General features: G+C 34.2%; 3 protein-coding genes across 3 annotated transcripts in view; 2 read left to right on the forward strand and 1 right to left on the reverse strand.

The window, feature by feature from the left end:
* Positions 1 to 3,725, forward strand: part of LOC137629489 (uncharacterized) — a 13,487-nt gene extending 9,762 nt beyond the window's left edge. The window contains exons 7-9 of the mRNA XM_068360824.1: positions 225 to 363; positions 1,374 to 1,503; positions 3,195 to 3,725. Of these exons, the coding sequence (XP_068216925.1) occupies positions 225 to 363; positions 1,374 to 1,503; positions 3,195 to 3,286 (361 nt within the window). The 3' untranslated portion in view covers positions 3,287 to 3,725. The remainder of the gene's footprint in view (positions 1 to 224; positions 364 to 1,373; positions 1,504 to 3,194) is intronic.
* A 125-nt stretch (positions 3,726 to 3,850) lies between these two features.
* The window catches only part of LOC137629488 (spermatogenesis-defective protein 39 homolog), a 194,352-nt gene continuing 185,702 nt past the window's right edge, over positions 3,851 to 12,500 (forward strand). The window contains exon 1 of the mRNA XM_068360822.1: positions 3,851 to 6,351. The gene's annotated coding sequence lies outside the window, so the exon portion shown is untranslated. The remainder of the gene's footprint in view (positions 6,352 to 12,500) is intronic.
* LOC137629487 (major facilitator superfamily domain-containing protein 6-like) overlaps positions 7,963 to 12,500 on the reverse strand; it is a 53,713-nt gene continuing 49,175 nt past the window's right edge. The window contains exon 8 of the mRNA XM_068360820.1: positions 7,963 to 8,990. Within this exon, the coding sequence (XP_068216921.1) occupies positions 8,557 to 8,990 (434 nt within the window). The 3' untranslated portion in view covers positions 7,963 to 8,556. The remainder of the gene's footprint in view (positions 8,991 to 12,500) is intronic.

Here is a 12,500-nt window from a genome sequence, read left to right on the forward strand (position 1 = left end):
CACACACACATATATATATATATATATATATATATATATATATATATATATATATATATATATATATATATATATAAACACTCGAAGACTATGTTAGCATTCACTATCTGACAGTTGAATCATCCTGCTGCATTGACTTCTCTGCCTTGTCTTGTTCACACGGAGTCGAGCTTTTCTGCAATGGACCTTAATTTACTTATTTTTATTTTCTGTCTTGTTCACAGGGAGAACTGCAACAAAAAGGCGGCCAAAGCTCTGAGGCAGCTCTACAGGAGGCCCTACTTCATCCCTCACATGGTGGATCTGTCAGACTCCAACTGGGTCATGATCTCTTCGGATTTCAAGGGAAAAGTTTACAAAGAGGTAAAGAATCAAATTAGTTTCTTAGTTGGTAAACTATTGAAAGACATTTCCTGTTCTCTGTTCCCTGAATCTTTTAATCTCATCTCTGTCGTTTCCTTTGGTTTACGTCAGATTCATTCTTATTTTTTTTTTTTTTTTTTCTGTTCTTCAAGTCTGGTCTAGTTAAGGACTTTGTATTTGGCGGTACCATTATCCTCAGATCCCTGATACAATGTTATAAATTGAGGCTTCCGGAGTGGAAAATAAATGATAATTAGCCTAGACATGAACAAGATAACATATGAAATGAATGAAATATATTTTCTGAACTCCAAGGAAGCCATGGACTCACCACTTGGAAAACAATAGTTTTGATATAGGAAGTTCTTATATAAACAATACTATATAATCATTTGGGGTATGGATAATGGGGATTTAGATTCTGCAATTATCAGCAAGGAAAAAGAAAGAAGTGCTGCGCAAGGAGAAAGTGTGTAGTGGCCTATTGGTAACGTAGTCTGCCTGGTGAGTCATCAGCAACCATTGCCTGGCCCTTCCAGCTCCTAGCTTGGGTGGTGAAGGGGCTTGGGCGCTGGTCCTGTGATCAGTTTCCAAGGCATTGTCCTGTTTGTTAGGGTAATGTCACTGTCCCTTGCCCAGATCTGCCATTCATGAGCGGCCTTTAAACCATTAATGTCTTCATCTTACACACCTAGCAGAAACAGAAGTGGGGAGGAATAATGGTGGATAATTTGAAGTTGTTAGTTGGTGAAAAGCTATTGGGAAGAACATTTCAAATGCCGATATTAAGAATGAAATGGCTTTTGGCTAGTTTTGAAATACTTTTTTCTTATTCTGTCGTATTTCCTTTGGTTCAACATCAAAATAGACCGGCTCCTATTAAAAAAAATGCATCCTTAAAATATGTGAATGTAATGGCAGAAAGATGAATGAATTTATGTAAATACGAAATTTTAAAGTATTATATTACTCCGTACAACTTAATACAGCTACTTCATCTCCCATTGCAGATCGACTTCCAGACAGAGCTTCTGTGGGTGGCTCAAGTGCGGGGATGGAGTCACATTCGCCTAGTGCCCAGAGAACCTTGTGACCATTACTGTCCTGAATTACTAGAATCTCTCACTGAAGGCCACATGGGTAATTATCAATAGCTTTTATGTAATTAACTAGTGTACGTGACCCGTCATAAATGATGGCTAAATATTTCAGTGGATATAAAGACACACTGAGGTATGGCTACTTGCTCTCCCCCTCCCCGAGGGACGGGGCGAGCTGAACATGACCGAAAAGATATATATATATATATATATATATATATATATATATATATATATATATATATATATATATATATATATATATATATATATATATAACAGGAAACCTGTATTCCTTTCCACAGGTCATCGTCATGACCCTTCCATGCCTATCGCATTTTTTTTTTTCTTTTTTAATTACCAATCTATTCCTCATCCCTTCATATCACCTGTCCAGAACATCTCAATCTCAGAGTTATCTTTTTTTTCCGAGCTTTTAGGTACCAAATATTTCGACCATTTCAGCATTCTAGTTATGATATTCCTAACGTACTCCAACAATGAATCTTAAGATACGATAGTCACATCTTTTCATAACTTCCATTTTCTTTGCCATTGACATTTTTCTGATGTAGAGGCCTGTTGTATCTATAGTAAGCCTTTGCTCTATCTACTAATAAGACATTTTCATATACCTGCGCTTATAAATTCATAAATTGTAGCTTAGCTTGTAATAATAATAATAATAATAATAATAATAATAATAATAATAATAATAATAATCCGTTTCATTCATGTTGTTGCCATTGTTTAATAGTTTTCTGAACTTCTGCTGCATAATCCAGTCTCTCCAAAGTAGCAGAAATAACTAAACAGCTTCTTAAGACCTGCCAATCTATCTGAACATGCTTCTAAATTCCTCTGCTTTCGCCGTTGGCTCTTTTTAAATATTTTGGGCATCTGAAACCTCTTACTCCATGTAAAGTTTATACCTCTTTTATATAATATATCTAGAGTTCACACCTCATGGGCACTTTCTTGGTTGCATTTTCCTCTACTTCTTTTCCAGTGATCAGTACGTTGATTTTTTTCTCTCTCTCTCTCTCTCTCTCTCTCTCTCTCTCTCTCTCTCTCTCTCTCTCTCTCTCTCTCTCTCTCTCTCTCTCTCTCTCTCTCTCTCTCTCTCTCTCAGTTTCTGCTGCTAACACTATACCATCTTCAGATGATAGCTCACTAAAGTATCTTGGAGTTTCTTCCGGGTAAACCGTTACAGCCAATAACTAAAAAAAATCGGCAGTGTACTAGGTGATAATATTTGAAGGACCCGATTTATCTCAAACTTTTTCCATAACATTACCAATAATATCTTTTTAGATCTATTTATGGTAGGGCAACTTCGCTAATTTTTTTATTTCTGGTACATTTTGTCATCGAAATGCTCATTTGATTATCTATTTTACCTCAGTAGTCCGTCAAATAGCTTTTCATTTCATCTGATCACTAGTATACTGTATGACTTAGGTAGTAGGACAGTCTATTCTATGATAGTCTAACTGGCACAACTAATAAAATGTTCCACTGAAGGAGTAAAGTACTGAAAATCATAATACTTTTTGTTATTTATTTTTATATTTTTTTCTAGTGGTATTGTTCCTGTAATCCCGTTTATAATGACTACTCCCGTAGTAACATAATTTTATTGCTCTCTCTGACATGGAGCTAAACTGACAATCGTCAATTTTAATCACACAACAGCAGAAATTCTACATTTTGTTCCATCTTTCATTCCAGTTGTCGTTACCAATTTGCTGTGGAAGTTCGAATACATCCCGGGCGAACACACGGACAACCTAGCCGTGGCGGTTGGAGGCTTCTGGACCTAAAACCTTTTCCTCCGAGTTGTTGTTCCACTGTGAGGTGCTGATGATGAGATAACAACTCTATGGTTATCTCCGCAGATGCTCTACGTAAGATAGGACCTGGATTTATAATCCGTCAAGTGCCAAATGTTTAATGAGTAACCTTTCCTCTTATGCAGCCATAGTATGTTTACCTCTGTGGAATGTCTAGTCTTCTCGAAACCGACATGGGTAAGCAAAGAAAGTTTTATTTAATCTTATTACATCGTAAATAATCAAATGAATGGGTAACTAGTCAATGCCGAATGGCTCGATTGTTATTACATCATCAGCCACAATATACAGGAGAATAAATGGAATGTACAGAACGACGAATATGCTCTCTTATTCTGCAACAATTGTGTTGTAAAGTTATGGCTGTAATCAGCTTCAATTAAAAAGACCAACGGATGCAAATTGTTAAGGTTTGTTTTATATCCTTGCTCTAGTAGGCCTATGTTTAAAACAAAAAAGTATTAATATGGTTTTATTTATTTAATATTTCTAACAATAAGTTATATTAATTAAAATGTATCATTGGAAGAGACCAAGACGGTGGAAATTGTTTAACAGAGGATTCCAAGCCCACGAAAACTGACAATCCTGTTTACAGCTAGCGATTGAACTTCTCCAACCATTTGCCACTCTTGATTTCCTTGTATAATGCACCGTTCGTGTGTTCGTTATGAGTGCTTTTGAGGCAATCCTTTCCAAATAGATATGACTAACTACAATGCTTGAAATGGTTCATAACTAGCTATTGGTTCTCAATATAGAAGAGAATTGTATGGCCTGGGTCTAATGTTAACTGCAGAAACTTGACTATTGACGAATCTTGATTCTCGTTATTTTACATATTAATTCATCTAAGTTTATTTATAAAGATACCAATTACAATTGGATTTTGTGGTCATATTGAGTTGGTTTTTAATCTTACAATTTGGGTTATTTTTCTTTATTCCCTCTTCATCTCTTTTATATTCTTGGAATTACTGTAAAAGAAACTTATACTCCCTCTGTAAATAACTTTTTTTTATGGATTTGTAAAATGTATGGCCTAGTGCTGGAACCAGGGAGACCACCCAGCACCGAAGTGCAATTGAAACAAAACTTTGCAGTTGGACAAGATGAAAAAAAAGGAAGTAAAAATGGGGATAAAAAATGCTAGAGGCTGGAAACAAATTTAGGTGAATTATGAACAGATCCCTAAATAAAAATCTAAAACATTTAAAAAAAAAAAAAGACAAAGTTCGTCTTCTAGCCAAAATTTTTTAGCCTTTAAAATTTTCCGCTACAATTATTCAGAAAAGGTAAGAGAAACTGTACACTCACTGTTGAAGGTAATAACAAAATTGTTTATTATCAAGTTTCAGTAGTACTATATATAACGGCTCCCTTTGGTAAACAGTCTTGTACGAAATCAAATTTATAAACGCAACATCACGTTTATCTCCCAGTTCTTATCAGTATTAAACAATCCTACATAAATTATATAAGATTTTACTCAAGGCGGGTTCCATTATAGTTTTATTTTCTTAGTTCGTAATTATGCATTCTATTTTTTCCGTGTTGACATACATTTAATCACCAACTTCCTTGAGCAAAAAAGATAAAACATTTCCATTTGCTTGCCATATCACTTATTTCCATCTCTCTCTCTCTCTCTCTCTCTCTCTCTCTCTCTCTCTCTCTCTCTCTCTCTCTCTCTCTCTCTCTCTCTCTCTCTCTCCCCATTATGCCAACGGCGTCAATGACCTTAGATGTCAGGATGCCTGAAAACTTGAAATCAATCAATCATTATGCCAATCTTAGGAATATGTTTGAAAAGGAATCTTTCCGTTGATCACTAGTATACTGTATGACTTAAGTAGTAGGACAGTCGATTCTATTATAGTCTAACTGACACAAATAAATGCTCAACTGGAAATCGTAATACTCTTTTTGTTATTTATTTTTATAACCGAGAAGTAAGGTGACGTCCTTCATATCAACACAACCATGGCTGCACCTTGTTATTGCGTTCTATAGTAATAACGATATACGATTAAAATCCTGGGCTACACAATAACAACGGCTGTAATGCATATTCTTAAGGTGTTACAGTTAACCATGTAAGTTAAAGAGTACTGTAATACTCAAGGAGTCGAGGTCTATAGAATAGACCTTGGCTGGACTGACGAATAAACCTGGCGTACGGACGTGCACAGATATATTGAAATACCCCCAAGGTAATTGCTTTTAAATTATTTCAGATGTGATTTTATCCTCTGAGCCATGAAATGTGCAGCTAAATCTACCATGACCAAGGAGGTGGAACGTTGAATTTTCGAAGATATTACAAACTTATAATTCACCCAAAGTGATCTCTGGAGTCTGGTATTGTATCTTACACGCTGACAAGTTGTACGGTAAAATCGTAAGAAACGGCTGAGATATAGCCATTTTAAGTCCAGTGGCCTTTAACTAAATTTCTGAACCATGTGAGTAGCATAGTGGTCTTTTAAATTTTATTTTATATCTGTTATTCAAGTTATTATTCACGTAATTATTCAGTATTGTGCATTATCATTATGCGTCTGGCAGTGCTACAGTCTCTAAAGTCCCTGCAGCAAGCCGACAAACGTTAGTAATTTAGTCATATTAGTGTAAACAATTACACTGTAGTAATTTTCTCATTAGCTACAGTTTTTCTAGTGTTCATAAATCTTGGTACCGTTTATTTATCGTTTTTATATATCTGAAGTGTTGTCAGAATGCCAAAACGTGTTAGTTATGTAAATATTTGTACCACCAACTAGCAAAGGCGAGAGAAACAAAGTTGGTTTGTTTACAGGCCTTGCTTAAAGACAATGGCCTCTCCATCAACCAAAAAGTAGCAGTTCGTTGTAATAAATCAATATTTACTCGGTAAAGTGAGTGAATACCGGTTTTTATTTTAGAATTGGATTTTGATACGAAAAGGTTCGATACGGACATAGAATGAAATATAAAGAGTGAAGACGTGGTAACGAGGATCTAGAAAAAGATGTAGATGTCAGGACTATTCCTTGGTGAGTGTTAGAACTTTATTTTAATGTATTTTGCTCTTTTATGTAGTAGAATTTTAATTATTGGACGATAAATCATGGGAATTTAGAAAATAAATCTTACCTATATAGCTGTTTTCTGTTTCACTGTTTTTTCACTTCTTTTTATGAAGATGTTCTTATTTTTTAGATAAATTTTAAAAGAAATATACTGTTGAAAAGTGGGAAAAGAGGCCAATATTTTGGGATAATTTAGAATTTTGTTAAAGAACGAAGAATTTTGGGAAATCCGAAAAAGGCAAATTTACCGCTAAAGCAATTCTTGTTTCGTGTCTTTTTTCTAACTTCAAATGGTAAAATCTTATTTGTTTGCAGGCGAATTTTAAACTTTCGAATTATGGAAAAGCCATAGTACAAAATAAGAAAGTTGGGAAAAATTTGAAAAAAAAACAATATCCATAAAATTTTTAATTTGCTTTTGAATCTGTTCCTCTAATGATAAAACTCCTCTGAAGTAAGTTTCTTTAAAATAAAAGTAAAAGTAAATATCAGATCGCTTTAAAATTGTTTACTATAAGACCCCCATACAGGTATATATATATATATATATATATATATATATATATATATATATATATATATATATATATATATATATATATGCTTGCGTGTGTGTGTGCGCGCGCGTGTGTGTGTGCGCGCGCGTGTGTGCGCGCGCGTGTGTGCGTGCTTGCGTGTGTGTAGCCTATAAATATATATATATATATATATATATATATATATATATATATATATATATATATATATATATATGTGTGTGTGTGTGTGGGGGGGGGTAATAAAACTTGTAAATTTGATTAAAGTCTGGTGTTGAATCATGGCAATTCGATGGTCGTCGTTAATTCCATTCTTGTAAGAAATGTAGCCAAACATTTCTTCGTAGATGAAATACTAATAAATGACGTCTGTGAGCGAAATGTTTTACAGATATTATCAAGTCAGACGAATGTTGTTTTAAGCATTCTAGAAAATAGAAATTAAGGACATAAAAAAAACTTGTTATATGTGTTTTTCATAAGAAATTAAAGTCTTTTTGAGATAACAACTGAGTGATTAAATAAAGTAAATATGTTTATGATATAAAGTTAATTGGAGTTACCAAATATGACTTCAGATAGTGTTCAGTTAGTTTGTCCTATAATTGCAATATATCTTGCCTTATTCTTCCGCAAGCTCTTAATTTACTCATCTGAAAGACCTTGTGAAAGACTATGCCGAACTTATTAATAATTGAAAGGGAATTAATCTATTCCTTTTTAGCATGACCCAAAATCCTAGAGGGCATCTAACAAGCGTACGGGACCCTTCTCATCTGGGGGCCTGAACACACTTTCTCTCTCTCTCTCTCTCTCTCTCTCTCTCTCTCTCTCTCTCTCTCTCTCTCTCTCTCTCTCTCTCTCTCTCTCTCTCTCTCTCTGGTCGAAATAAATTTTGCTTGGAAATCCAAGCAATCATTCATATATATATATATATATATATATATATATATATATATATATATATATATATATATATATATATATATATATATATATATATATATATATATATATATACACGCACAATATATGTATGTATATAACACTCAAGGTCTGGGTAAACATTTACTATCTGACAGTTGAATAGTCTTGCTACACTGACTTCTCAGCCCAAAAAAAAATTGAGTCAGCCCAAATCTTGAGGGGGGTTGCAGTGCCCCCCAGCCTCTCTGTCTCGCACCCCTATGCTTTTAGACTATCTAATATGGCACGGATTATAAACACAAGCAATATTTACAAAAATCTCGTTGAACATGTAGAAGTACTGACTTCACAAGTTCCTCCTCACCTTGAATGTTCTCCTCAGGAACTGAGATAGTTTCGCTAGAGCACAGCTCTAGCATTGATTTGAGACTAATGGAATCGTTCTAAAGGTTGTAGAGGTTGTGCAGTATGTGCAATTGGTGGTGTGCCCTTTTTAATTAAATAAAAACAACCATATCCAGCCTAAGTACTTTGGACAACAATAAGCCGATGCAAACGAATTGGTACACATAGTTCTCTGAGACAGCGTGCATTCTAAGGAGCCAATAATATTAACGTCCATTAGGTTACCTTGCGAAAGTAGAGTATAGGCAGGGCCACAATTTATTCTATTTGTTCTTTCCTGAATCTTTTTTTTACAGAACATCTACTCTTTGGTGTCGTTCTTTTCAGTATTTTCGCATTCGCCATTAAGAGACGCCATTGTCTCGTCAGCAGGTAAATCTGTCATCTGAGTCTCATCCATGACGTGAATCTGCACGTTTTCAGCGCTCTTCGTAGGGGACTCGTCCCTTTTCCGCCCCTTTTTCTTGATATACTCCGGCTCTTTTGCATATGGCGGCGAGTAGGTCAACTGGCTCATTCGTTTGTGTTCCTCTTTGGAAATCGTCTCCACAGGCATGGCCATGATTTCCCTCTTCCTCTTGAGCTTCTTGGCGTGGCGTGGCAAGATGGCCAGCTTGCCGATGAGGTAATAGGAAAACCCAGTCGTGAACGCTATGCCGCTGAATATCTGGAAGGAAAACGGCGACCCCAACGTGGACATGATGTAACCTCCCAGGAGACTGCCAGCGCTTTTGCCTAAGAAATAGGAAAGAAAAACTGTAGCTTATTTTAAAGTTGAATTTAATTTTTATTGAATAACGGTAAAAATTGATTCAAAACAAAATATAAAATCAACTGAAAATAACTGAAATATAACTGTGCATTCAGTCTATTTGGAAATCTATCAGGACTATTTCTCTTAATATACAGTATATATTTTTATATACTGTAGTCTGTTAATTTTACACCCTTAAAATTAATAATAGATGTTGTTTAGCATTGGTTCCTAGTCTTGTCATTCTTCAAGACACATGTATAAGGCCAAATGAAACGTTTGGTGGCCAAAAAAGTAGACATTCGACTTGTCGCATTAATGCAAGTCACACCCAGAGTCCAGATAGTTCTGAACCATGGCCACACCTTACATTAAGAACATAGGGTCTTTTTAAGGACTTCTCATGCTCCCTTGGTCTTATATGAAATACACAATTCTTCCTTGTTCTATTAATCTTTTCAGTAATTTTTGACTTCAGTGTTGTTCAAAGTGTAATACTTACTGAAATTTAAAAATATTAATTACCCGTAATTTAACGTCGACTTGTTATTGTTTAACTAACTAGTCAACAATAATTAAGTGAACATTATTATAAGTCTGTCGAGAAAGTATATGAAAAAGTTCACTCTTTAGTATTTCATTCAACTTTGAAATGCAGAATCAACATTCCAAATAGAGTTTTGATCAACAAGCTCAACAAACAGGAATGAACCTATTTGTGATTGTTGTTAAACACTAATTTCAAGAATTCTTGACTTTAGTGTTGTTGTTCAATGTGTAATACGTTGGACAGAAACTTACGGTCTATTAAATTTCTTATTCCTGATCTAGATATTAATCTTTGGCATCGTCGTTCAATTAGTTCATTATGCATGTTGCATAAGATTTTTCATAACTCTGACCATCCTTTACATTCAGATCTCCCTGGACAATTCTATCCTGTTCGTAATACTAGGCAGGCAGTTAATTCTAATAGCCAGGCCTTCTCCATCATGAGGCTCAATACTACACAGTATTCTAAAAGTTTTATTCCACCTGTTACCAAGTTGTGGAATGATCTTCCTAATCGGGTAGTTGAATCAGTAGAACTTCAAAAGTTCAAAGTTGGAGCAAATGTTTTTATGTTGACCAGGCTGACATGAGTCTTTTTATTGTTTATATATGACATATCTGTTTTGACGTTGTTAATAGTTTATATATGACATATATGTTTTGACGCTGTTACTGTTTTTAGAATGATATATTGTTAATTTATTCTCATCATATATTTATTTCCTTACTTCCTTTCCTCACTGGGCTATTTTTCCCTGTTGGAGCCCTTGGGCTTATAGCATCTTGCTTTTCCAACTAGGGTTGTAGCTTGGCTAGTAATAATAATAATAATAATTGCTTGGAAGTTACGTCAAAGGGACAAATTGGTTTGATAGGAGTTTATCACTAATTTGAGGTAAAAGGCAAAAAAAAAAATATGATTCCCATCTATTTTAACATGGCATGTCATCGTTTGTTCCTTACATATATATTTTATGCTGGATTATTATTATTTTTATTATCATTATCATCATCATCGTTATTAAGATAATAATCATTATTATTATTATTATTATTATTATTATTATTATTATTATTATTATTATTATTATTACTAGCTAAGTTACAACCCTAGTTGGAAAAGCAAGATGCTACAAGCCCAAGGGCTCCAACAGGGAAATAAAGCCCAGTGAGGAAATGAAATAAGGAAATAAACAAACTATCTGAGAAATAGTGAACACTTAGAATAAAATATTTTTAAAACGGTAACATCAAAACATATATCATATATAAACTATAAAAAGACTTAGGTCAGCCTGTTCAACATGAAATCATTTGCTGCAAGTTTGAACCTTTGAAGTTCTACCAATTCAACTATCACATTAGTCAGGTAGAGAACTTGCATGCTTCGTAAGATATCAGGGACGTGTCTACCTTCAAATAGAATTTTGTTTTAACATGCCTCGTATTTTCGTTAAATATAATAATATAATTACAATTCGTCTTTTATAGTGTTGATATTTGACAAACCACTGTTGTGTAATCGATGATTAATTTTGATAGCTAAAGCATTTTTCTCTTATCCACTAAAGACAAATGGCATTTTTTACAATTACGGAAGTTGTATTGTTTATCACCATTAGAAGTCAAAATTATTTTCTTATACATTTCATTTTTTTAAATAATCTAAAAACAAACATTCGTAGTTCTTTAAAGTTAAACAGAACAATATTCCAAATAGCATTTTTCTCTTATCCACTAAAGACAAATGGGAAAAGTATTCCTTAAAAATGTAAATCAAATAAATAGAAAAAAGATAATCAACGTAGACTACCATAAGTCAGCCAAATGTGTCTGGATTTAACAGATAATTGTGAGGTAAAAATTATATTTTTTTATTTAGATTTATTATGACGAGTTCTGATGTTCCTAGCTCGAAAACATTTCTGCAATCTTACCAGACAAAAATAAATTAAGAATGCAAGTGTGACTTGAATAGGCCTATCACGTGTCATTGCTCAGAGGGTGTCCTAGTTGTCTTCCTCGGTATATTATTTCGTAGAAGCAATCAAAAGCATTCATAAAAGCATTATCATCTGAGCGGGGAAGTGATTGATGAAAGCAAGAAACATCAGATTCAACTGATGGAAATTGGCGACCAGCTGCGCACTCATGATAGCAATAGTTAGTTCATACTTAGCTTTACAATAACTCAAATTCCTTTCCAATACTCTCTTGGCCTGATCTGAAAGCACACAATTCTTCCCCGTTTACTTTAGTAGCATTTACAGTCTGTCTAGAAAGTACATGACAAAATTCACTATATTTCATTCAACTATGAAATAAAAAACGTATTTATTCAAAAGACCAACATCCGAATGGTGTTTTGATCAACAAGTTCAACTAACATGAACGAACCTATTTGTGATTCTTTTTGAACACTAATTTCAGAAATGCTTGACTTCAGTGTTGTTCAAAGTGTAATACTGACTGAAATTGAAAAATATTAAATACCCATAATTTAACGTCGACTTGTTATTGTTTAACTAACTAGTCAACAGTAATTAAGTGAACATTATTATAATATATATTTTTCATGTGTAGCAGAACTGACTAGCTAACCGACTGATACTTAGGGAAATTATACTTAGTCAGCATGAAATATCTCTCCCTCTCCCCCTCTGCACATGTTAAGTAGCACCTCATGACGACAAAAACCAACATTGGCTATTTAGAGGAACAATCTCCCACATTCAGTACATTTAAATAGAACAACATTATCATAACCGAAATATTCTTCACTTGAGGGGTTGACTACTACGCTGTAATTATTCAATGGCCGCTTTCCTCTTGTTAAGGGTAGAAGAGACTGGAGACTTTGGCTCTGGTAATGTACCGCACATGTATCACACATGCTTGTACACTGTAACAGTATTTCTGTTTAGCTAGCTAGCTATTAA

The sequence above is a fragment of the Palaemon carinicauda genome, chromosome 37, assembly GCF_036898095.1.
Source record: "Palaemon carinicauda isolate YSFRI2023 chromosome 37, ASM3689809v2, whole genome shotgun sequence".
NCBI lineage: Eukaryota > Metazoa > Arthropoda > Malacostraca > Decapoda > Palaemonidae > Palaemon > Palaemon carinicauda.